Source organism: Mya arenaria, chromosome 14 (genome assembly GCF_026914265.1).
Source record: "Mya arenaria isolate MELC-2E11 chromosome 14, ASM2691426v1".
In the NCBI taxonomy this organism is placed as follows: Eukaryota; Metazoa; Mollusca; class Bivalvia; order Myida; family Myidae; genus Mya; species Mya arenaria.
Window position 1 is genome coordinate 57045597 of NC_069135.1, and position 23905 is coordinate 57069501.

At 37.0% G+C, this 23905-nt stretch overlaps 2 protein-coding genes across 4 annotated transcripts in view; both read right to left on the reverse strand.

Moving 5' to 3' along the window:
* Positions 1–12736, reverse strand: part of LOC128217318 (uncharacterized) — a 126947-nt gene extending 114211 nt beyond the window's left edge. Inside the window, exon 1 of the mRNA XM_052924402.1 lies at positions 12676–12736. The gene's annotated coding sequence lies outside the window, so the exon portion shown is untranslated. The remainder of the gene's footprint in view (positions 1–12675) is intronic.
* Positions 588–21641, reverse strand: LOC128217315 (uncharacterized). Of its 3 annotated transcripts, none has more exons than XM_052924399.1 (7): positions 21629–21641; positions 18874–19057; positions 10738–10865; positions 9852–9927; positions 7512–8520; positions 7095–7211; positions 588–2087 (listed from the first exon to the last, which is right to left on the reverse strand). In XM_052924399.1, exons 4-7 carry the CDS (start codon positions 9906–9908, stop codon positions 1234–1236), a joined length of 2037 nt encoding a protein of 678 aa, XP_052780359.1. In that variant the 5' UTR covers positions 9909–9927; positions 10738–10865; positions 18874–19057; positions 21629–21641; the 3' UTR covers positions 588–1233. The 3 variants fall into 3 exon arrangements, with proteins under 3 accessions (XP_052780359.1, XP_052780357.1, XP_052780358.1); XM_052924397.1 differs by lacking the exon at positions 21629–21641 and adding an exon at positions 21321–21491; XM_052924398.1 differs by lacking the exons at positions 10738–10865; positions 21629–21641 and adding an exon at positions 21321–21491.
* Between the last annotated feature and the right edge of the window lie 2264 nt (positions 21642–23905).

A 23905-nucleotide genomic window follows, 5' to 3' on the forward strand; every position in this document is an offset into this window, starting at 1 on the left:
ATCAGCTAAAGGCTGATGTGAGATTGGTTGATTGATATTATCACGCGAAGCTTTCAATTAATTAAGGAAAGGTTCGAAAATCCAGAAACTTGTGAATGAGTTCGAGTGGCCAAATGATCGATTTTCTAAAAATATTTGGACTGTGCCAGCTGGATGGGGGTTCACATTAATTATGCTGCCAAATAAGACCAGAATTTCTGTTTATACAGTCGAACCCCGTTGGCTCGAACCCCAAGGGACCGTCGAAAATACCTCGAGCCTCGAAAAATTCGAGCCAAGCGGTAATGCTTTCCTTCAGTATAATGAAATCGGCCGTTTACATCAGTTCGAGCTAACAAGGAATTCGAGCCAAGCGAGTTCGAGCCAACGGGATTTGAGTGTACTTTGATAATGTCTTTTGCTGTAATTAAGGTTTCAAACAGTAATCTTATAATACGATAACTCAGTTCAGATGCATTTGTTGGGAAATATGTTTTGGTCCAAAAACATGAGCGAGTCCATTTAAACACTTTTTTGACATTAGTTACATCTAGTACACCAATGTTTGTATAATTTATTCAATAAATATATGAAAAAAACAAGTTGCACATTGGTCAATGTCGGTTTAATCATTCAATTCATATATGAGGAAACTATTTTAACTATGGTCAATGTCTGTTCAAACAATTCAATCCATCTTTTTGGAAACAATTCACACTAAGGTCAATGTCTATATAATTATTCATTCAATATACATATATAAGGATACGTCCCTTTACGTGTATGTTTAATTTCAATATTAACAATTTATAAACATCATATTTACTAAAGACAAGCTGCATGAAAAATGACACAGCGTGTCTATAACTCTATAATCTATATTCGGAATCATTCGATTACACAATTACAATGTTTGATTAAACATTCACAAGTAAAAAACCAACTTGTTTGTATATTTCATACACAATCAGCTACTAACATTTCAATTGATAATACACATTCTCATACTCGTATATTCATGTCTAATAACATTACTACATGCCTTGTCACTAATGAAAACTGTTAGAATTCAAAATAATTTAAAAGTCAAGTTTTCGTCAAATACTCTCACAGTAATTGAATCGCGCGATATGTGAAATAAAGCATTGTATATGCGTATTGTCAGTATAATATTATACATTAGAATTATCCTTAAACATTACAATTACTTCACACCTGATACAGATTTCACTCATATTAATTGACTGACATGATCTATATTAAGTTGAACACTTTTACGATATTATCCAATTCAGGTTTGCCAAACTGCCAGCAGGTGACAAACAACATCTTCCTCAGTGGACAGTAAGCCACACTGACTGGCCTCTCTATCCCCTCCTCCTTCCCCAGCAGTTGGGTTATCTTGTCGGTGAGCGTGTCCAGTAACAGGATGTTGTTACTGTTCCACCCACACACGAGCAGCTGGTTGTCTCCCACGGCTGTTAGACCACACGGTGATGTCAGTATCGGGTCTTTGTAGGACTGAAGCACCTCTAGTGAGATGCTCAGCTTGGTTATGGTGTTGGTGCCCTTGTTCGAGACATATATGACCGGTGGAGTTCGGCTCTCCCTGGTCACTGTCAGATACCAGGGATTATGAAACAAAGGTTTTCCACTGCTGTCTTTGTCCACACTTTTCTTCACATTTCCCTTCATGTCCATCAACACAACCTTACCTTGGGAGGTGAAAGACACTATCAAGTTGTCATCACAGAAATCTATTCCATAACAGTGTCCATCTACTTTAACAACATCCTGTAGTGTGACATTTCCCTGAGTGGATACGAACTGTATCTTCTTCAAACCAGGCAGAGTGACGGCTGCCCTGTTCCCGGGCAGGAGACACAGGTCCCTAGGCTGACCTGGCAGTTTCACCTTGGACACCAGCTTGTTATTCTCGGTGTCCACCAGCTTCAATGAGCAATTATTGTGATCTACCAGTATGAGACTGTCCCCGGTCAGGAGGATCACATTGGTTAGCCAGCAGCTACCATCTGATGTCTTCACTGAAATGTCAGGCTGCCTGCTGAACTTGGCCCGGCTTAGGTCTGCTCTGCTGCTGAAGTGGGCTGAAAGTAAACATCACCATAAATAACACAAATAAAAAAATGTTTTGTTTCATCACATTTTAAAATGAATAATAATAATAATAACAATAATAATAATAATAATAATAATAATAATAATAATAATAATAATAATAATAAATCTTTTTATTCAAAATTTTATAATAAATCCTATTGTCGATAGTCTATATATTTCACCGCGATGATATACAAAATGACGTATAATATTATAAGTAGTTGTCTATCTATTTTAAAAATAACAAGCATTTTCAGTGAAAAGATATCCCCCACCAACGATGGCTTGTTTGTACTTGATGGCTTGTTTGTGCTTGAAGGTTAAAAAAATCTCAGAAAGAATAAGATAAGCACATTGGTTTATCCCTTTCCGAGCCAAATTATAAAATATCGACCGGGACTACTTTATGATAATTTTTTTTAACGAAATAAATCATAGGGATGATTAAATAAAACTCTTTTCCGAAACTGCTTACTCGGAAACATCAATCATTGCAAAATAGTACAGTATACGATAAGACGCCACATTTAAAAGCGGCGTCTTATCTGGAACTGCACTATTTTCAACAGCATAGGTATGCGGTGAATGGGTTAAAAATCGATATTACAAAACTAAGGGGATGTCATTTATTATTACTTAAATAACACAGGAAAAATGTGAATACTAGGTTTTGCTACTTAAACCAACAGTGACACAAATACAATAGATATCTTTACTCTTCTTAAAGTGGCGCTAAAATGCATGGATAATTATATATCAGACAGTGTTATAAGAAATGTAAATGATTTGATACCATATTCATTCAGTTGACTTCACAACGACACATGTTTTGCCCAGTTGCAAACATGGATCTTTTAATAAATCAAGGGCAAATAACTCATATAGAAATTACACAATCCAAAATATAAATAAACAGGCATCATCGCAGTATGTTGGTTCATATTTATTTCAAGTTTCAAGAATTTCTACCAACTAGTTACTGAGAAATGACTGTAAATGAGTTTTTCAAAAAATCAAGGGCAATAACTCCAAGTACAATTGACCAATCCAAAAAATAAATAAACAGGCATCATCCCAGTATAGTATTTCATATTTATTTTAAGTTTAATGAAATTCTGCCAGCTAGTGACTGAGAAATGGCTGTGAATGTGCATTTTTCAAAAAATCAAGGGCAATAACTCCAAGGACAATTGACCTTAAACCAACAGTGACACAAATACAATAGATATCTTTACTCTTCTTAAAGTGGCGCTAAAATGCATGGATAATTATATATCAGACAGTGTTATAATAAATGTAAATGATTTGATACCATATTCATTCAGTTGACTTCACAATGGCACATGTTTTGCCCAGTTGCAAACATGGATCTTTTAATAAATCAATGGCAAATAACTCATATAGAAATTACACAATCCAAAATATAAATAAACAGGCATCATCGCAGTATGTTGGTTCATATTTATTTCAAGTTTCAAGAATTTCTACCAACTAGTTACTGAGAAATGGCTGTAAATGTGTTTTTCAAAAAATCAAGGGCAATAACTCCAAGTACAATTGACCAATCCAAAAAAAAATGAACAGGCATCATCCCAGTATAGTGATTCATATTTATTTTTAAGCTTCATGAAATTCTGCCAGCTAGTGACTGAGAAATGGCTGTGAATGTGCATTTTTAAAAAAATCAAGGGCAATAACTCCAAGGACAATTGACCAATCGAATTTTTTTTTGGACGGGCATCATTCCAGTATAGTGGTTCATATTTATTTTAAGTTTCATGAAATTCTACCTGCTAGTTACTGAGAAAATGCAGGTAACGGACGTAAGGAAGGACGGACGGACGGAAGGACGGACGGACGGACAACGTCATTTCAATATCCCCCTCCCTATTTCATAGGCGGGGGATAATAATAGAAGTATGCGTCAATTTTCGCAAAACGAGTTTTCATTGAATACAATGTAATTAAAAAACATCTTAAAGCACACTGGTTAGTCGAGGACATATAATATATAAGGTAACTATTTGATCATTTTACTGAAAAATATCTATAACATTACATTATTTTGGGAAATAGTTAGCACTCTTTTTAACGATTCATCCAACAATTCATTTCAACGAAACCTTCTTACAATAGCGCAATGGTCTATAAACATTCACTTTGTGCAGTGTAAAATTGGTTTTGGAATGAGTTCTGTGGACTATTAACTTTTATACAGGGGAAGACGTTTCTTATGTTGTTAGAACTTGTGTCCAACCCATTTGCTTTTTGTATACTTTATATTATTGTTGTAAATACCGATTATGTTGAAAGAAAAAAGGCAATAAAATATGTTTAAATTAATCAACTTTTATACATATGAACTTTCATTATGTGTTTTTTACTTTTTAAAAAATGTTTCAACAAAAAAATATGAATCATCATTGCTGTAGCAGTGATGGTATAAACTGATAAGGGTCAATATGAAGCAATAAAAAGCAAATGTATTTATCAAAAAGAGCCGTCGCAAGACAGCGCAACGCGCTCGACTACGCCGCTTTGACTTAGAATACAATAACGATGTAATAATACCAAGTTTGGTCTCTTTATGTCAAACCTTACTAAGATTATTCGATACATAAGGTGACTTTGATGCTGCCCTCCCACCAGCCCGCCCAAACAATGTCGTAAGTCATTCAAATAACTTGATTTCCAGTTATGAAAATGTGGTTAAGAATATACAAATATGCCATTCAAAGGAAATAAAAAAAAATCAAGGGCCATAATTTGTATTTAGGCTTTCTTGTTGAAAGATGGTCATAAATAATTTTGAATTTTATTAAGTGCATTTAATGAACGGTATAGAAGTTTTTTTATTAAAATCCCAACTTGCCCTTAACTTTTACTTGCCTAAAACTTTAACCTAAGTCAATCAGGGGCCGTAACTTGTATTAAGGATATGGAGTTATGTAACCTCATTGGGTGGTGGTCCTGAACAATTGTGTGAAGTTCAATGAACGGTATAGAAGTTATTAAACAATATCCCAGCCTGCCCTAAATCTTTAGCCTAAGTTCCATAGTCAATCAGGGGCCATAATCTGTGTGAAGAATAATATGAAGTTATATAACCTCATCATGTGATGGCCCTGAACAACTGTGTGAAGTATTAAGTCAATTGAATGTAGGGTATTGGACTTGTAAGTGAAAATCCCAACTTGCCCTAAAACTTTAACCGGACGCCGACGCCGACGCTGGGGCGAGTAGTATAGCCCACCTATTCTTCGAATAGTCGAGCTAAAAACTAATTGGTTTATTAGTGATGCGCTTTGGTCTGGAAGGTTGTATTAGTATGGAGCGGATATTTTCATATTTTGATTTTATGAGTCGTAAGGCCACTGAAATCAATATCTGCAAGAATCCACGAAAGTCGAATACGACATTCCGGATCAAAACGTAATATTAGTTACCCTTATCATAAATATTACTGGCTTAGTCACTTAAAAGACACATGTTCAATTTTAATTACGCAATATTTTGTAACATGATGTCATTTCAGCATTGTCACATTTGTTTATGATGTCACGTCAGCAGAGTAGAATACGGCCGTGTTGCACTGACTGAAGTGGTATACGGACAACCGTATTTTACGATATGTATAGTGCCTGGAATTATGACACTGTATTGTAATACCCACACAGCACAGTATATAACATTCAAACAGATACGCCTTAATGTTCGTAAGTGAGCTATAACAACCCTTAATAAAATGAGCTTATAGAAACAATTTATTTTAATGTGTTCATTTATAATCAGTGCTATACTGATTAGTTCATGTTTACTATTCAGATTTCAACAGAAGAAATCAATGTTGAATTAAAAACAAAAAATAAACAATAAATGTAACATATTATTTATCACTGGGTTAGAGCTGCACTCTCACAAATTGAAGGTTTTGACAACTTTTTTTATTTTTTTTCTCTTGGAACGAACATTTTTTTTGCGAAAATGCATGGAAACCAGTTATATAATACTGCTGACTTAGATGGCAGATTTTTATATTGAAATTTAAAAAAATAAAGTTTTATGCATTTTTCTTAAACCGTGAGTAACGGTTTAAGCCATAAAACCTTAATTTTCGAAAGGAAAAATGAAAATCTGGGATCTGATCTTTTGCCATCAACCTTTTATCATTGGTTTGCAGAGAGTTACGCAAATATTTGCTCGTTCCAAGATAAAAATAAAAAAAATGTAAAAACGATAAATTTGTGAGAGTGCAGCTTTCGTAACGTCATGGTTAACGTTTCAATACAATACGTTTAAAATACGTTAGTTTATTTTTAATATTGCGCAAAAACGAAGTCGGTAAGGTACACTTTTGTTATCAAGCAATTTATAATAAAATATGAATGCATATATTTATAACAATCAAAACTTAAACGATTTTTTTCACAAATTAAAGAAAGGCGCACTTTTTTCAGCGAAACACGACGGCGTTTTTCCCGCAAAAAAGCCGTTTTATACGTATTTCAAATAAAAAACGGAAAACAAGAGTAAGAAAAAATAAATGTCCGTGAACATTTTCACCAGACGTACTTGAGGTGGAAATTTCATAGCGATGAAGGAACAATTGATGAATATATCGGTTATTGTAACTGGAACGCCAAAAAAATGACTCTCAAAATTAACGTCAGTCGGTTCCGAATATTGAAAAAGTAAAAACAGCCCCTTACTGGAGATATGTTCTTCTATTCGTATATCAATTTACGGACACTAACTCGAAAATTCTCTCAGAGTCGCGTTCCACCTTAAGTTTATTTGGATCTTAATTTTATTTAAGGAATATGATTGTCGTTGTATTTAATATTTTACTTTTGTTAAGTACTTTACAACATAGTTTGTTAAGGTACTTTCATCGTTCCTGGTTAGCATGAGTGACGTCAACACGATTTTGAAAACAGATTCAACAACTTCAATACTTAAAGAAATGTCAAAATTGTCTGCGGTTGTACACAAACCTTTCTGTGATACACCTTGCATGTGTTTCTGTTGTTGCTGCATCGTCTCGAGTTGCCGTGGCTGCTGCTTATTCTGTTGTTGTCGTTCTTGCTGCCCTACCGCCGAAATTGATTCGCCTGAAATATGATGGTTATAAAATTTAGTAGAATATATATATATACCGTATTGTTATACCTACACAAGTTTGTATCCTTCAAAAATATATGCCTTAAGTTTATTTGTATCTCAGTTTTATTTGCGAAATATTATTTGTCGAAGTATCTCATTATGCCATTTTTGTAAAGCACTTGGTGAACTTTACAACATGGTTAACGTGACTGGTTGTTAATTTGAGCGACGTCAACAGGCGTTTGAAAGCAAACTAATAAACTGCATTAATTAGGAAATGTCAAATTAGTTAGTGGTTGTACGCAAACCTTTCTGTGAAACACCTTTCATCTGTTTTTGATGTTGTTGCATCGTATCCTGTTGCCGTTGTTCCTGCTTCGTTTGCTGTTGTCGTTGTTGCTGCGCTAATGCTGACCATGATTCGCCCTCGTCCAACCCTCCTATTGATTTTTCAGAGGAAATCAACTGCTCAGTTGCGGGGTCCCTGTAAAACTTGTATCGGGTAACTTCACTCCTCCTGCTCACCTCTACCAGGGCTGCCTGAAGACCTTTCAGCTCTTTTATAGCTCTCTTCCCTACTATTAATAGCTGGTTGCTGTTGTCATCCTGTGCTTGTAGCTCCGACTTTAGTTTCTCAATGGATGATTTCATGTTTGTGCATTTTGATTTCAGTTCATCTAGCAGTGTCTTAGATGTTCGTTTCTTCTGATCAATGTCTGCCAAGAGTTCGTTTTCCCTTTTATCCAGGTACTGGTTAATTTCAGTCCTAAATTTGCGAAGCTCATTGATATTGGTAAGGCTTTCTTCGTCAACTGATTTCATAATCACCTGTATCTTGTGTGACAGTTTGCCAATGTCAGTGGCCGTCTGGACAAGTCCTGTTTTCAGGCTGTTGTATTCTGCACCCTCCTTGTACCGTTTTGCAACTTGAGAAATCCTTTCAATATTGCATGAGCGATGAGCTTTTTCAGCCAAGCAGTCTCCACACAGAAGTGTCTCATGATAAGGACAGTAATATTTTATGAACTCTTGAGCATGACGCTGACATGTTTCTATAAACTTTTCATCTTCACTCTCTTCGCGGAATGAATAAGGCATACTGTCCATGTCCTCGAGGGCGTGACTTTTGGTTATTTTCTGGTTCCGGTGTACTCGGGCACAGTTAGAACACAGGAACTCCTTGCAGACGGGACAGAAGGCCTCGGGGAGGATTTTCTTGCCGTCCTCCGCGCATGGCTGACAGTAGGTGAGGTCAGGCGCCGATCCAGATGTCATTTGTGCCTTTCGTCCGGAAACTGCATCCATCCTTCCGAGTGCCTTAAATGTTTATAAATATAAAAACCATGAAGTTGTTAATTCGGAAATTGATTCCATAACTTTCACTTCTGTGTCTGGTTCTCTCTCTCTCTCTCCCCATCCCCTCTCCGTCCCTCTCCACTCTTTTGTCTCTCTCTCCCTTGCTCTCTCCCCCAGTCTTTCTCTCCCCCCTCTCTGTCCCTCTCCCATCTCTTTCTCTTTCGCTTCCCATCATATTTCATCCTATCCCTCTCTCCAACTGTTTTCCTCTCTGAACCCCCCCCCAACTCTTTATCCCGTCCCTCTCTCTCTCTTTCTATTTATCTCGCTGAGTCCCTCTCCTTATTCCCTCTCTCTTTCTCCCTTTCTTTTCTTCTTCTCCTCTCTATCTCTCTCTCTCTTCCTCTATCTATCACCATCTCCTCTCCGTCCCTCTCCCCTCTTTTTTCTCTCTCTCCCTCTGTCTTTCTCTCTTTTTTCTCCTCTCTCTCCCTCTCCCATCTCTTTCTCTCTCGCTCCCCATCCTATTTCATCCTATATCTCTGAACCGTCCCCCTCCCCTCTTTACCCGTCTTTCTCTTTCTATTTATCTCTCAGCGTCCCTCTCCCTATTCTCTCTCTCTCTTTCTCCCTCTCTCTCTTTATCTTTCCCTCTCTTATCCCACTCTCTCCCCTTTCCCTCTCCTATCCACCCTCTGTGAACCCCCCGCCCCCTCTTTTCCCCCTCCTCTCTGTCTATTTCTTTCTGTGTCTATATCCCCATCCGCTCTCCGTCCCTCTCAGTCCCTTATCCCCCCCCCATTTTTCTATCTTTCTATTTATCTCTCTGTGTTCCTCTCCACATACCCTCCTCCAAACACCCTCTCATTCTATTCAATTGTTATGCTTTATTATGTTCAACTTTTTTGACTTACTTGACTTTCAGTTTAAGCCTTTATAAAGGGATTTTTAGTTTATAGCTACGTAGCCACAATTTCCCAAAAAGGTCTAATATATTGCTAATATTTTTCATACGTTTACGGTTTGATAGCTGCATGGTCGATCTGTATTGTATTTAAGTTTGGTATGTCAAAGGTCGAGGTCAAATGTCCTTTTGTAAGAATAAACAAATATTGGTTGGACTGTTGGGTGGTCGTACGATACGGTCGGCAATATAGTTCTCCTCATTCACTGTATTACAAAGTATCTACAGTATATGTTTTTTGTTAAACAAGGTTTTAAAAAATAAACTTGAAAGTGAATTTAACCGGGAAAGCCAGTCAACGTTTTGTATAATTCTGATAAATACGATTGAACTAAATTCAGTATTTCAAGAAACAGCTGAACAAATTGTAGAGTATATATCTACTTACCGGTTTACTGTTTTTTCCAATTCCCGTTTTTCGACAGATTTTGTTCGGTGTTGACATGCTGCCAAATCAATTTTGTCTGAAAGACAGAACACAGGTCATGAATAGACCAGCCTTTTGAAACCGAAACTAACAACTTCCTGTTTTCGTATAATTTCCTGATTGGTTTGAAAGGGAATTAATCGTTTAAGTAATGTTGTTCTTTGCTTTACTTCCCTTTTATAAATGACAGTTTAGCACATTCATGATGGCAGGGGCCATATACCTAGGAAATTGTTTTACATATTTACTCGATGGCTGTAGTCATACGCAGAGATGATAGCTCCGGATATTGACAGAATGGCCGAGGACTTACACACAGAGACTTGAATGTATTATGCAGATCCCAACAGCTGCCCCTGGCTTACTTTTAATAGTTGCCTGCTGCCTCAGCTGGGTATATATATAATGTTATATATAATTGTCAATTATATAACCCTGGGTTTTAAGATTTTATAGAATGTTAAAATATCGTCGAAAAATCATGATTAAAGGTTACATTGTGTCCAATGACGTGATAAGCAGCCCATAAAATGTTGTATTTTTTTATGATCAACACTGATTTTTACCAGCTGTGACCACAGGTAACTATCAAAAGTAAGCCAGGGGCAGCTGTTGGGATCTGCATCATACATTCAAGTCTCTGTGGCCATACACACGGGTGTCAGTTTCGAATATTCACCCGAGGTAATGCATACATATGGCAGTTTCGTGTTGTCACGCAATGAACGATGTCATACACATAGGACACAGTTAACAGATCTATATCATCCGATAGCCGAGGTCATGCAAACATGTGGCATTTCCGCACTTGAAATCAATGGCATACAAATACCTTGTAGTTACGCACTTTTTTCGGATGCTCGAAATCATAAAAACGGCTGGCAGTTTAGCACTTGAATGAGATAGCTGAGGTCATACAGACAGGTGGCAGTTTCGCACATTCACCCGACAGCAGATGACATACACACAGCCTTACTGTAATGAGTTAAAGAAGTGTATTTCAAATGTATGTCCTAGACCTACACATTAAGCCAATTAAATAAGCCTGCAAAAATAACATATTTGAAAGTTAAGGGTTTCGATACGCAAATATTCGTTACAGAAGGCGTACAGGAATATTTTAATTTTAATTTGACTAAACCATTGATTTAAATCAGCAATTAACGTGAGATGTGTGTACAAGCGTGCGTGCGTGTGTTTTTGGTGATGGAGTGCGTGTGCGCGTACGTGTGTGGGGGAAGGGGTTAGCGTGTGTGCATATGTGTGATGGGGAGATGGAGTGCATGTGCGCCTCTAGGTGTTTATGGAGACGGAGTGCAGGTCTGCGTACGTGCATGTGTGTCTGTGGGTTGGGGGGGAGGGCAGGTATAGCTTGTGTTCGTACGTGTGTGTTGGAAGAGGAGTTACGTGTGAGCGTGCGCGGGGATGGAGTGCGTATGCGCATACGTGTATGTTTGTGTGGAAATGGAGTGCGTTGTGTGTGTGTGTTTGTGTGTTGAGATGGGGTGCTTTTGCGCGTACGTTTGTGTGTTTGTTGAGATGGAGTGCATGTGTGCGTGTGTGTGTATGCGTGCGTGCGTGCGTGTGTGTGTGTGCGTGTGTGTGCGTGTGCGCGTGAGTGCGTGCGTGCGTGCGTGCGTGCGTACGTGCGTGTGCGTGTGTGTGTGTGTGTGTGTGTGGAGAGATGCAGTGCCTGTGCCGCGGTGTACGTGTGTTGGGTAGATTGAGCGCGAGTGTACGTACGATAGTTTGAAGAGAGTGAGTGGGTGCGCGTACGTGTGTGTGCGGAGAGGGATTGTGTGCTTGAGGAGGGGGATTGCGTGTGCACGTACAAGTGTGTGCATAGAGGAAGTTTGTTTGCGCAAACGTGTGTGGGGGAGAGGGAGTGCGTATGCGCGTACGTGTGTTGGGGAGAGGGAATGCGTATGCGCGTACGTGTGTGTGTGAAGAGGGAGTGTGTACGCACGAACGTGTGGGGGTGGAGTTGGATTGTACGTGCGCGTATGTGTGTGTATATTGATATGCAGTTCGTGTACTCTTACGTGGGGGAGATGGAGTGTGAGTGCGCGTACCTGTGTGTGTGTGAAGATGGAGTACATGTGCGCGTACGCGTGTTGGGTAGAGGGAGTGCGTGTGCGCTTACGTATGTGGATAAGAGGGGATGTTCGTTCGCGTATGCGTGTTCGAGGTAAAGGGAGTGTTTAGGGCGTACGTGTGTTGGGGTCAGGGAGTGTTTGGCGCGTACGTGTGTCTGGGGAGAGGGAGTGTATGTACGCGCACGTGTGTTTAGTTAGAGTGAGTACGTGTGTGGAGATTGAATGCATGTGCGCGTACGCGTGTTGGGGTAGAGGGAATGCTTGTGCGTTTACGTGTGTGGAGATGGGGGGGGGGGGCGTCCGCGTTAGCGTGTTCTGGGTAAAGGGAGTGTTTGTGCGCGTACGCGTGTTCGGGTCAGGGAGTGCGTGTGCGCGTTCGTGTCTTCGGGGAGAGGCAGTGCGGATGCATGTATGTGTGTTTCAGGAGAGGGAGTGCGTGTGTGCGTACGTGTGTGGTGGATAGGGAATTCGTGTGCACGTACGTGTGTGGGGGTGAGGGAGTGGGTGTGCACGTACGTGTGTTCGGGAAAGGGAGTGCGTGTGCACGTACGTGTGGTCGGGGAGAGGGAGTGCGTGTGTGAGTACGTGTGTTCGGGGAGAGCGAGTGTATGTACGCGTACGTGTGTGGGATATTGTGAGGGTATGTGCGCGTGCGTGTGTTCGAGGAGAGGGAGTGCGTATGTGCGTATGTGTGTGGGGGAGAGGGAGTGCGTGTGCACGTACGTGTGTTCGGGGAGAGGGAGTGCGTGTGTGCGTATGTGTGTGGGGGATAAGGAAGTACGTATGCGCGTACGCGTGTTGGGTAGAGGGAGAGTTTATGCAGGTACGCGTGTTTGGGAGATGTTGTGTGTGTACACGTCCGTGTATGGGAGAGGGTGTGCGTGTGCACGAGTGCTAATTACCGTCTTTTTTTAGTTTTTATGTGAGTACTGGTATATATATAGTTTTCAAATACTTACAAGCATGCTAACCTGTATTAGATTTCTGTGTATTTCATTTAAAGTTCCCATTTTGGCCTGGTAAATAAAAGTGTCCCCTCCGGTATTCATGAATGTTTTGAAATATACATATATCATTGACCATTTTTAATTATTTTGAACGCTTGTGTTAATACATTCAATTAAAGTAAACAGTCGATATAAATCACTCGCGAGTCCGTTCAGTACGCCCATGTTTCTATATTGATAGAACATGAGATTATTTCCCCGGTGGGGCTTGAACCCACAACATCTTGGGTGAAAGGTGGATACCTATACCACTAGTGCACTCTCTTTGACCGGTCTTGATATCATTATATATATATACGTGTACTTAAATGGATATGAGTGAAACTGCACCGCTATAGCTTATAATAACTTATTGCCGTATATGATTTTAATGCTGGTATGTTTGTTTATTTATCACACTACGGTGGTACATGTGACATGTCGATTGGTGACACATCGTTCCCGATATCTTAAATATGAATTGTTATCACAAGATACAAGTTACAGATTACAATATTCTTTATTTAAAGCCGAGTATATGGTAACAAGAAACATTAACTGAATAAGCTATTTTTTCGAAGTATATACCACCTAAACCTTTGTTAAACGTGACTTAAGCCAAAAACGAAATGTGTGTTTATCACATGGCTTCTCAAATGCATCGATAGGGTCGGCTTACGTTTATAATTTATCAAAAAAGGAAATTAGTTATATAAATATTACCACTAGTTTAATTTAAACTTATTTATTTTACAACGATTGTGAAACAAGCAATTGCAACTTATATTAATCACGATTGGAACGATGTTGCGCGAGAGTGTGGTTATTATTACGAAGCATGCTACTTCCGGGTTTATAAAATGTTTTTGCTAACTATTTCACGCAGTAATACAGGCTGTTAATCGCACGTGCTGAGTTATTCCTTTACTACATAAAATGGGGGAAAACGGAGTTCCCGGAGGAAACCCACTTGTCCCTCGCATGTGTCCAAGCCGGGAATCGAACCCGAGTCGCCTAGTTGAGAAGCGAGTGCACTAACCACTGTGCTAACCGGACAATCTTATAATACCATTAATATTAATATTACCATTGGCAATTCAAGGAAAGTTTGTACATATAATTATCTTTTATCACGAATTTCAATTATATCCTAAACTGTGAAGTTATACAAAGGAAATGTGCAAATAGTGAGAAATATTTGGTTGTTAGGGTAACATTCACCTTTTCTGATAACTGATCATACAAAAGGTAGCGCCTTATGATTTTAAATACATTTTTATGTCACGTTTTCTTATTGATATGATTTTTCTTAAGTATCGGTATTATTGTAAAACAGCGAAGCGTTGAGACCGTATGTGTTACAATACGAACTGATTTGCTTATATACGCGAGGTAAATCATTTATAAAAAGTCATGGCCGCAATTATGTTTTGCCTACGTTATCTAACTAACAAGAGGCGATGGAGTTTCAACAGTTTAGCGACTTCATAGCTACACGGTCAATCCGTTTTATCAGAGTTTTGAAGGTCAAATGTCAATTTTAAGTGTCAACATTGAAGGATAAGTCATAAAGAAAATGTTTGTTTAGGTAACCCGACCCTACCAACTAAAAGCCGCCAATCAGAGTAGTTTGTTTCATTAACCAGAACTTTCCACAATCAACACATTTTAGAAAAAAATAAATGTCATTAATTTATGACATATTAAAGCTCCATAACAACAGCAATATATGGATGACATTTGTAAAAGATAGCGCTATTTGCAAGAAAATAATATTTTTATACATAAAAAGGTATATTTGAATAAAAAAAGTGAATATATACCTACCCAACAAAGTTTTTTTTTTATATCTTACCCTAAACAAACATTTGTTTGACCTAAGCAGGTATGTTTAAAGGATGCTTATGTGTTTTAGACCGAATATTGTCCGCTATGGCCGCCCGCCTCATTCACCTTATTACGAATAATCTATATAGACGATCTTAAACACAAAGGTTTAACAAATACTTGGGGAAGTTCTTTTCAATTTGAAATTCATGTCTCCATTTTAAATCGTAATCTTTTGGTTCAAGTCATTCGAGAAATAGTTGTAAGAATTATATATAAAAATAAATGTATCTACTAGTGTTTGAAAATCGGACTCCATTTGTTATCGATAATCGAATCGAATGGGACCAGGCATATCGATTTATTATCGGACAATAATCGAAAGTTCATGATATCAGCAGAGCCAATACACTGTACAATAATGCACTCAACTCGGAATATTTGGAATAGTTGAAGTTCTGTATTTATAACTAGTATTAAAATATTGTTGTATTTCGGAATATTAAATGCAATTCATCTGATAATGGGCGTTGCAATCACAGAAATATCGATGGAGCTAAACAATCCTTTCATAACATCTATATAATTATATCGTTTCTGTTTCTTGACCAGTTTGTTTACTCCAATCAGATTCCAAAATAAATTAATTGTACTGGATCAAAGAAAGTGTGTCATTAAACAAAGATTAAATAAACGAAAAACTGGTAAACTATGTGCTAAATTACATCAACTTTGAAATTAAATGAGTACCATCTAGTACACCAATCGGATTGATTACGTGTTAGTGTTATTTTTTTCTTATTTTTCTGTACATTTGATTAATATTTGATATATATATATAATTAACTTAACTATTTACCGACATTAAACGCAAGTTTGGCTTAGTTTAAGTGAAAACTAGTGTGTATTCTTACAGTAATTCATTGTTTCCTCGACCAGCCAGGTCGTAAAACAGCATAAGTTAGCACACGATATTAAGCCAATAAACATTAGTGTGTGTGTGGTCTTTCATTGAGGATTAACAAAGTTAGTGACAGATATTGTGGGTATAGTGATGGTACCCGATAGTTTAGCCACAACGCCAGACTTAAAACTAATCACTAAATGGTATAAGTGTACATTTTTTTGTCATTGATTTGTTTGCATTACGGTTCAAAAGTTGTACATGGAAGTTCATCGCATTTTTTTTCTTTACCATCCGACTTTGATTAAAACACTTTTTAAAATCCGTTAACCCCTTTTAAGATGCAGATATTGTCAAACTTAATCAATTTATCATAATATAACACAACACAGGTTTGTTTTAAAATCTGTTAACCCTTTTAAGATGCAAATATTGTCAAACTCAATCAATTTATCACTATATAACACAACACAGGTTTGTTTTAAAATCCGTTAACCCTTTTAAGATGCAGATTTTGTCAAACTTAATCAATTTATCATAATATAACACAACACATGTTTGATTTATTATTACGATAACATAAAGAAATAAACACATTATACGTATCCTCGCCCACTTTTATATATAAAAATAAATGATAATACACAGGGGATTCTCAGACGCCAGAGCAATACACAGGGGATGCTCAGCTATCAGGTCAATATGCATGGGTTGCCCCGTCGCAAGGGCAATACAAATGGAATGCTCTTACACCACGGCAATAAAAAGGGGACTCTCAGACCCAAGAACATTGAATAGGAGATCCTCTTACACCAGTGGGAAAATAAAGAGAATGCTCAGACGCAATGGCACTACATAGGGGATGCTGCGGAACCAGAAAGGCGTATAATTGATATAAAACAATAACCATAACAATAACCAATGTATTTCCTAATTTGACCCACGGGATATAAGTAATAAACAAATAAGAGTACTTTTTTATCTAATAGTTATATAACTTACATATTTTTATCCTCTTAATACATGGTCAACATTGTTATATCTAGATTTTGACGCAATATGGTTAATCATATCAATAAATGTCGGACAAAACATCCCGTGGATAAAAACTCCCATGTCGGTTTTACTAGGTGGACCAAAACCTCCCACTTCATTTCGACAGGAAAAAAACCCTTAACTATACATGGGATCTTTTGTACGGCTACCGGCAATTACATACAACATATAGCATAACTCTTATTCTAAAGCATTGTAATCATAGTTTTTTTTAATTCCAAAAGAAATAAAACAATAACACACTTAGACATGGTCATTTGCTTATTTCTAAAATGAATCCTCCAGAATTGCGCAGCAGGACGCTTAGATCTGATATCTAAAAGACAACAGACAACAATAAAGATTATGATCAATGCACAGAAGTTGTGTTATATACACAGGCTTGGGTGAGGGGAAGTCACATGAGGGTGTTAACTTTAATGAAGGGATCAAACAGAGCACAATGCATATGTTGTTCGTATACTACAAAGGAAGTTACATTCACTAGCAATGATGTCAAATAATCAAATATTAACCCGATTAAGTGGCAATTTTTTTTCAAATATTGTCACCACAATAATTTAAGAGCGAATCAACCACAGGCGAATTATTTACCACGAAAATTCACCTGTACCTGCCCGTCACCAGTAGTTTTGGGGTAGCAGAAGGTTGGAAGATATCATGGCCAATGTTGACCTATAACTATGACCGTTCACTTATAGGAGCTTGTGACCAGGAATGTCAGTGTTCATAAAACGCTTTAATAACACTTATGAACATACTATAATGTTCATTTTAAGATCCCAGTTTCTCGACAATTCTCTGGTATATATACTCAAATGAGCTCGTTATTTGAAATCGTATTAAAATGTTAAGGGAAAGGAATTGAAAGTTAGTTATTGCATATTTTTGTTGAAATATTATTTTTCCAATATCGTGTGTATTAAGTTAGGTCATCCAATATAAATGCAAAATTGAGTACTTAAGTGCTTTTCTTGCTCTTAAAGGCGAACAAAACAGATAGATGAAAACATTGTTGTTTTTAGTTTTAACGCATTGTCGTGTTTTACTCATTTGAATTCAAAAATAAAAAAAATGCTTATGATTTAGGTACAGATAAAAACTAGGGAAAGTTTGATGATTTTTAACTAGGTTATTTATGCCCACTTGGTTAATAATTGAAAACAATAAATCATTTATTAAGCTATTTTTATATCTTTACCTAAACCTTATGCGATTAATCATTTAAATCACATATGTTAAACATAAACACGCATTAAACTTGTAAATATATTTTGCACCAAACCAACCGATATACTGCGTTTAAAACCTATAATCATTTTACGTTAAGATTTTACCAGATAACATAATTATACCACACTCTATGATATCTTAAACCATGCTACGATATTACCGAATGATTTAAGGTATTGATTGAATTCTTTAGCTTGCAATATTTGGATAAACGGTAATCGTATGCTAGTATACCTATGATCAGTACATATCGTATTAAAAGCAAACCACGAGTTATAGCGTGTATAACATTGTGTCCGTAAATAGAAGTAATAGGGTTTCCTTGCGGCGCTTCTAGTTATGTATTGTTTGTGTGATCGTGAGAAGTTACGGCTTATAAGTTACTGAACTGTTTTGTCAATTATTAACAAACAATAATTTATCAAAGGCCACGGAAGTTCAGTTGTAATAACTATTTAACATAAAGATTAAACTATTGTTTTATGAATCAGCATAAAAACAGTGTGTTGTTTTTTCCGAATATTCCTCTTCAAAGAAACTCATGGTTGGCTTTAAAGTCGTCCAGTTGCGTTTGACCAGTAGCTGACCAATTCTATTGTCACGGGCAGTAGGTCGAATGTTAAGGTTATGGCCAATCATTATGTATGGCAAATATGTCAATTGTTAGGGTCACACTGACTTAGTGACAGATTGTTTGCACAATTACTTCAGCAGGTTGACTTTGATCAATAGATGACTATGGGTAAGAAGGTCAAAGTTCAAAGTCACAGATTCGTATTTGTGAATATTGATGAATATATAGAGTGACGATAAATTGATATTAAAACTGAAGTTAATTTGTTTAACTTTGTTCATATTACAACAAAAGAAACTTATATTACCTATAGTTAGTCACTGTAAATGAAAGTATGTTGTACGAGAGTGTGGTCTTGTGCTGTAGAAGAAACCGGATTGCCCGGAGATAACCGACTTGTCCGGCTTGGTGACCATCAACCAAACTCACAAACGCCCAGGCTGGGAATCGAGCCCAGGACACCTTGTGAGATACGAGCACTGACCGGTCAACTGAAATAAGAAAATTGTCCAAGTGTAACATTTACCAATGATGATATGTTCAAAGGGGTTTGGTGTTTGTTTTGACTCGACCATCGTGTCTTAAACAGGATTCTGGCTGCATTTGATGTTATGGGGTTTGTATTTTAGCACTTTGTGTCTCTGGTTTGATGTTTGTTGAATCGAACCTTGTGTTTTTAATCAGGAACTTGCTCATGGTTGAGACTACGGGGTTGTCTCTGTAATTTCATTTGTTGTATTGGACGCAGGAATCATATGCAGTTTGTGCTCAACAATAATGGTGCTACAAGGTTAATGTTCACTACATAAAAATGACATCATACACCTGTGTACTCGTACATATAATCCTTGATACGAGTTCTACTTAAAGTTATAAATACACATGCTTCAACTATTTTATATTGGGCATACTTTGACGTATGTTAAGGTAGCACGCACCTAATGAAAACTTTAACTTGAAACTCTTTAATTTGTTCATCACATGTCTATTAATCGTTTGAGGGTTTCAAGGTTGAGGTTAGAATTCGCACAAAAGCACAAATATTATTGTTTTAATTCTTTGTTCTCATTAGCTATCTATTTTTACAAAAGCTGATCTTAAAAATACCTTTTTAGGCATCAATATTACTTCTTTGAACATTTCACTAATTGCTGCCTGGCTAATATAGGTATTTTGGAATTTCAAACTCAATACTATCTAAAACGGGACTTTTTTTGGCATAATGCTCCCAAAAGGTTAAAGTTATTCATTTATAAACAACAGGTCATGAGTATTACTAGAACTGGTTAAAGTTGCTATTAAACGTCGATGTTCCAATCTGTTCGCGGACAAAACAGTATGTTAGGATATTTTCACTGAATCAGATATTCAATTATATTTGTTGATGATGTGATAAATAAAGTATAATTTCTGAAGCAAATATTTCTTTGTTACTATAATACTAAAATATTACAAAAATGTTGAACACTAAATAAAACAACGGATTATAATAAGATTTATAAAGCTGATCAAAATTTGAATTAATGCCACTTAGGGTCTTTCTACCTTATGGTTTATTTACGTTTTTACATTTTTCCTTGAAATGAAAAAAATGCAATGACTTTGCTAAAACATATATCAACTTAAGTCTTTCTTTTTTCTAACATGAATATGAATGTATGCGATTAAATTACTGACATTGTAACAAAACCTTCCACCCATACTGAATAATACTGCTATATCTCCATTCAAATCTTCAAATCACATTCGTGTGTATAGACATTGTACGATCTGCCAATTGTGTGAATTGTTCAATAACAATTGTATTAGGTTTCGTTTTTAATAATTGTATGCAGTTTGAAAGGCCTGTGGTTCAAATTTCATGTGATATTGAAAATCTTATGTGCACTTGTTCAAACTTAAATCCAAATATTCATCAATAGAAATCTTAAGAAAATTCATACAAATAAATCAATGCATTAGACACAGATAATAAAAGGATATGAGCGGCGGTTTTGTTAAAACGTTCATATACAGGTCTTGCTTCTGTAGTTTTTCGCATTAATATTGCACTCAAAATTTGAGAAAGTTATTATTTAGCACTAATATTGAGTACAAAACAATGACTTACTTAAAACAAACATAAATAATTATTGCCCTTGACACTGTGAAACTGCTGTTGCTTACTGAAGACTCTAATCCATTGTCTATGACACTGATTTTCACTTAAAACGTGTATTTTACATTACGGAAACTGAAAGAAAACCGGAAAAGAACAACAACGGTGCGTCCTGCAATAAAAATATTGATATAAAAATGAGCGCGATTTTTGGCGTCACGTTTGACGTGCGCCCCTGCTTCATAATTATATAAATGAAATGCTGCATGGGGGCATGTCCGATATTGACTTAAAAGATTCATAGTGGCATTTATTGATAATGGGGGCGTTGTGAATCCCCTCTCCTCTTAAATAGCTCATTCTTTAAGGAGATACAGTGTTCTTTCAAATAAAATGTTATTAATATGCATCGCCTCATATGACAAAACCATGAATTTCGATAAACGCAAAACATTCAAACATTTATTTGCTTTTATCAAGTTTTAATCATGATGTGACAGACATGATCTCGCCTAAAAAGCAACATTTTTAAATATTAAGCGCAATGATTTCGAACATTTATTCGGATAATAAATTTCCCATTTTAAATCGAATTATACAATTTGAAAATATCCAAACACAATGTTATCTAGAATCTAAATGTATAGAATACTTACAAATGGTATGAGGCAATCTGCTAACTGTCCAATGCTATAATATGTTTGGTGCAACCTTTTGGTTCTGCTAAAAACAACTTCTGTCACTAAACAGAAAGTAAACTTAAATGGACAAATCTTTCGCAAACGAAACTAGTATGTTCCTGTTTCATGGTACATATTAACTTTCAAGCTAAGTAATCTGTTTGTTTAGCTTTACCTCCCCTAATTAATGTTAAAACTGCTTAAAGAATCTAAAGAGTAGTGCAGACAAATACTTACATACATAAGCTCTACTTACTACTCTTTGTTTTGAAACGTTTTTTTACCAATCAGTTAACAAGGCGCACTCATATGACAGTGCTGCTCGCTTTGCAAGCTCCACCTTGCGTGCTATATGTACTTATATAGAACCATAGATCTGTTTTCTAATTAGCCATAACACATTATGATGTGAACTAATATGTAACAATGGAATTCTACAACAGGTAATAGTTCATTATAAGGTACGTGAAAGTCCGTAAAAATCGGCCGTCTTACAATCTTTCCACATACTTTCACAATACGGTTTCATTAATTAAGCACAGGGGAGCTGTATATGGACATCTCGACAAATTGAAGCTGGCAAGTAGAGTAATGCTTCGTGTGTTGAACGGAAAACCCTCTGTATGATGGACCTCAGTTGCAGTGACTGTTTTGCGGATGATGAGCGCACAGCAATCATTAACTCATCCTGCATACCAATTGGAACGGACAACCCCTGGGTTTCAGGGATGGGACAGTGTAGCCAACAAACACTCCCGGGGAAGCTAACCTGGGCTTATGACTACTGCCCATCCCCATTTTCCTGGATGCCCATGGTCGGCCTCGTTCTGTACCTTGTCACCTTTGCCCCAGGTCTGCAGTTGTTGAGCTTGTCTTTATATTACTAACCCCATTTGAGTCATGCTTTGTGTGTCGATGTGTACACTTTCACCCTTAATCCAGGTCTGCATTTGTATTTGTTTGCCTTCAGTTACTCTATTGCTCTAGGTCTGCAGATGTTGCATGTCTTTGAGTAGCTTGTCATATGATGTCTAAGTTTGTGTCAACCTAATCACCATATCAAGATCGGCAGATGTTGCATGTCGGTATAAACCTTGTAACCGATGCAACAGGTCTGTAGATGATGTGTGGCTGAATATATCTTACCACTTGTACACAAAATATACAGATGATGTGTGTGGCTGTATAAACATTCTCACCTGGTCACCAGGTTTGCGGATGCCGTGTGTGGTGGCTGTATATACATTGTCAGCTAAATACTTTGTCCGCAGATGATGTGTGAGTCTGAATATACCTCGTCACCATACACCAGGTATGTATATGTTGTGTGACTGTTAACATCGACGTCAACTGTACCGAAGGTCTGAACTGTACACCATATTTGCAGATGATATGTGTGTCTGAATGTATATTGTAAACCAAACACCACATATGCAGAATATGTGTCTGAATATATATTGTGAACTGTACACCACATATGCAGATGATGTGTTTGTCCGTTTCTACTATAATAACACCTGTACACCAGGTCTGCAGCTGATGATTTTAACACTTAATAAACAGTATTTTTTTTATAATTTACATGCAAGGTTTGGATCCAATGCCATGGACTATCAACTCCGAGATGTATCCACTCTGGTGTCGTAGTTCAGCTATCTCAGTGGCAACATTCACAAACTGGATCTTCAACCCTTCTTGTCTCCATCACATTTATATCTTTCACAGAAAACGCTATTTTGTAAAATGATATGACATTTATGACTCTAACAAAAACACTCACACGATTCAGTAACAATAAAAAAAAATCATACTCTCCCGAAAAAGTTTTAATGCTCTGGTAAAAAGATATCACCTTTAAAGCTCTCGTTGGAAACATCACCGATTTGATAACAATAATATAGCCAATGAAAAATATATCCTCCATGTATAATATTCTTAAATTTTGTTCGTACGATAACGATATACACGTAAATGTTTTTTTGAGGCACATGTATGCTGTATGCGAGCCGGGCAGAGTTGAGTGGCTGAATTGTTTTACAATTTATCATTGTATTCACTGTATTGCTGTATGCTGGGGTAACAGTGACTGGGGCCTTAGTTCTATATATCTGGCTTCCGGAAACCAAGGGGAAAGGTCTTGCGGAGGTCGAAGGTCTATTTGCCCAGCCTTAGTAGGGCACTGTTAATGGCGCGGACTAAAATACCAAGACGATACAATATGTATACATGCGGGAACGCAATGGAGACAGCCGAGAGTCGGAATTTGACTGGCCAGATGCATGTTCATCCATAGTGTTGCCCGGTGAAAGTCACGGGCTTAAACGTCAAAATAATACAGTATGAATCCGGGAACTTTAAAGAGACACTTGGAAGGCTGAATTTGACTCATAAGAATGAGCTGAAGGAAATATGGAAATGTATTACAAACGTTAAAACAGCCTGTAAAAAACTAGGAGTTTTCAACTGAAAGGTTTCATCGTTTTTATTTAGTTTTTATTATTCATATGATATAGACAAAAAACAAATTCCAAATGTGCTAACGATATTTAAAAGTTTGACAT

Excerpts from the sequence above, each read along its gene's own strand:
- LOC128217315 (XM_052924399.1), bottom strand. The coding sequence starts at position 9,908 with ATGTCAACACCGAACAAAATCTGTCGAAAAACGGGAATTGGAAAAAAC. Across the intron at positions 8,521-9,851 it reads TTGGAAAAAACAGTAAACCG|GCACTCGGAAGGATGGATGC; the intron begins GTAAGTAGATAT and ends TAAACATTTAAG. Across the intron at positions 2,088-7,094 it reads GCAAGGTGTATCACAGAAAG|CCCACTTCAGCAGCAGAGCA; the intron begins GTTTGTGTACAA and ends GTTTACTTTCAG.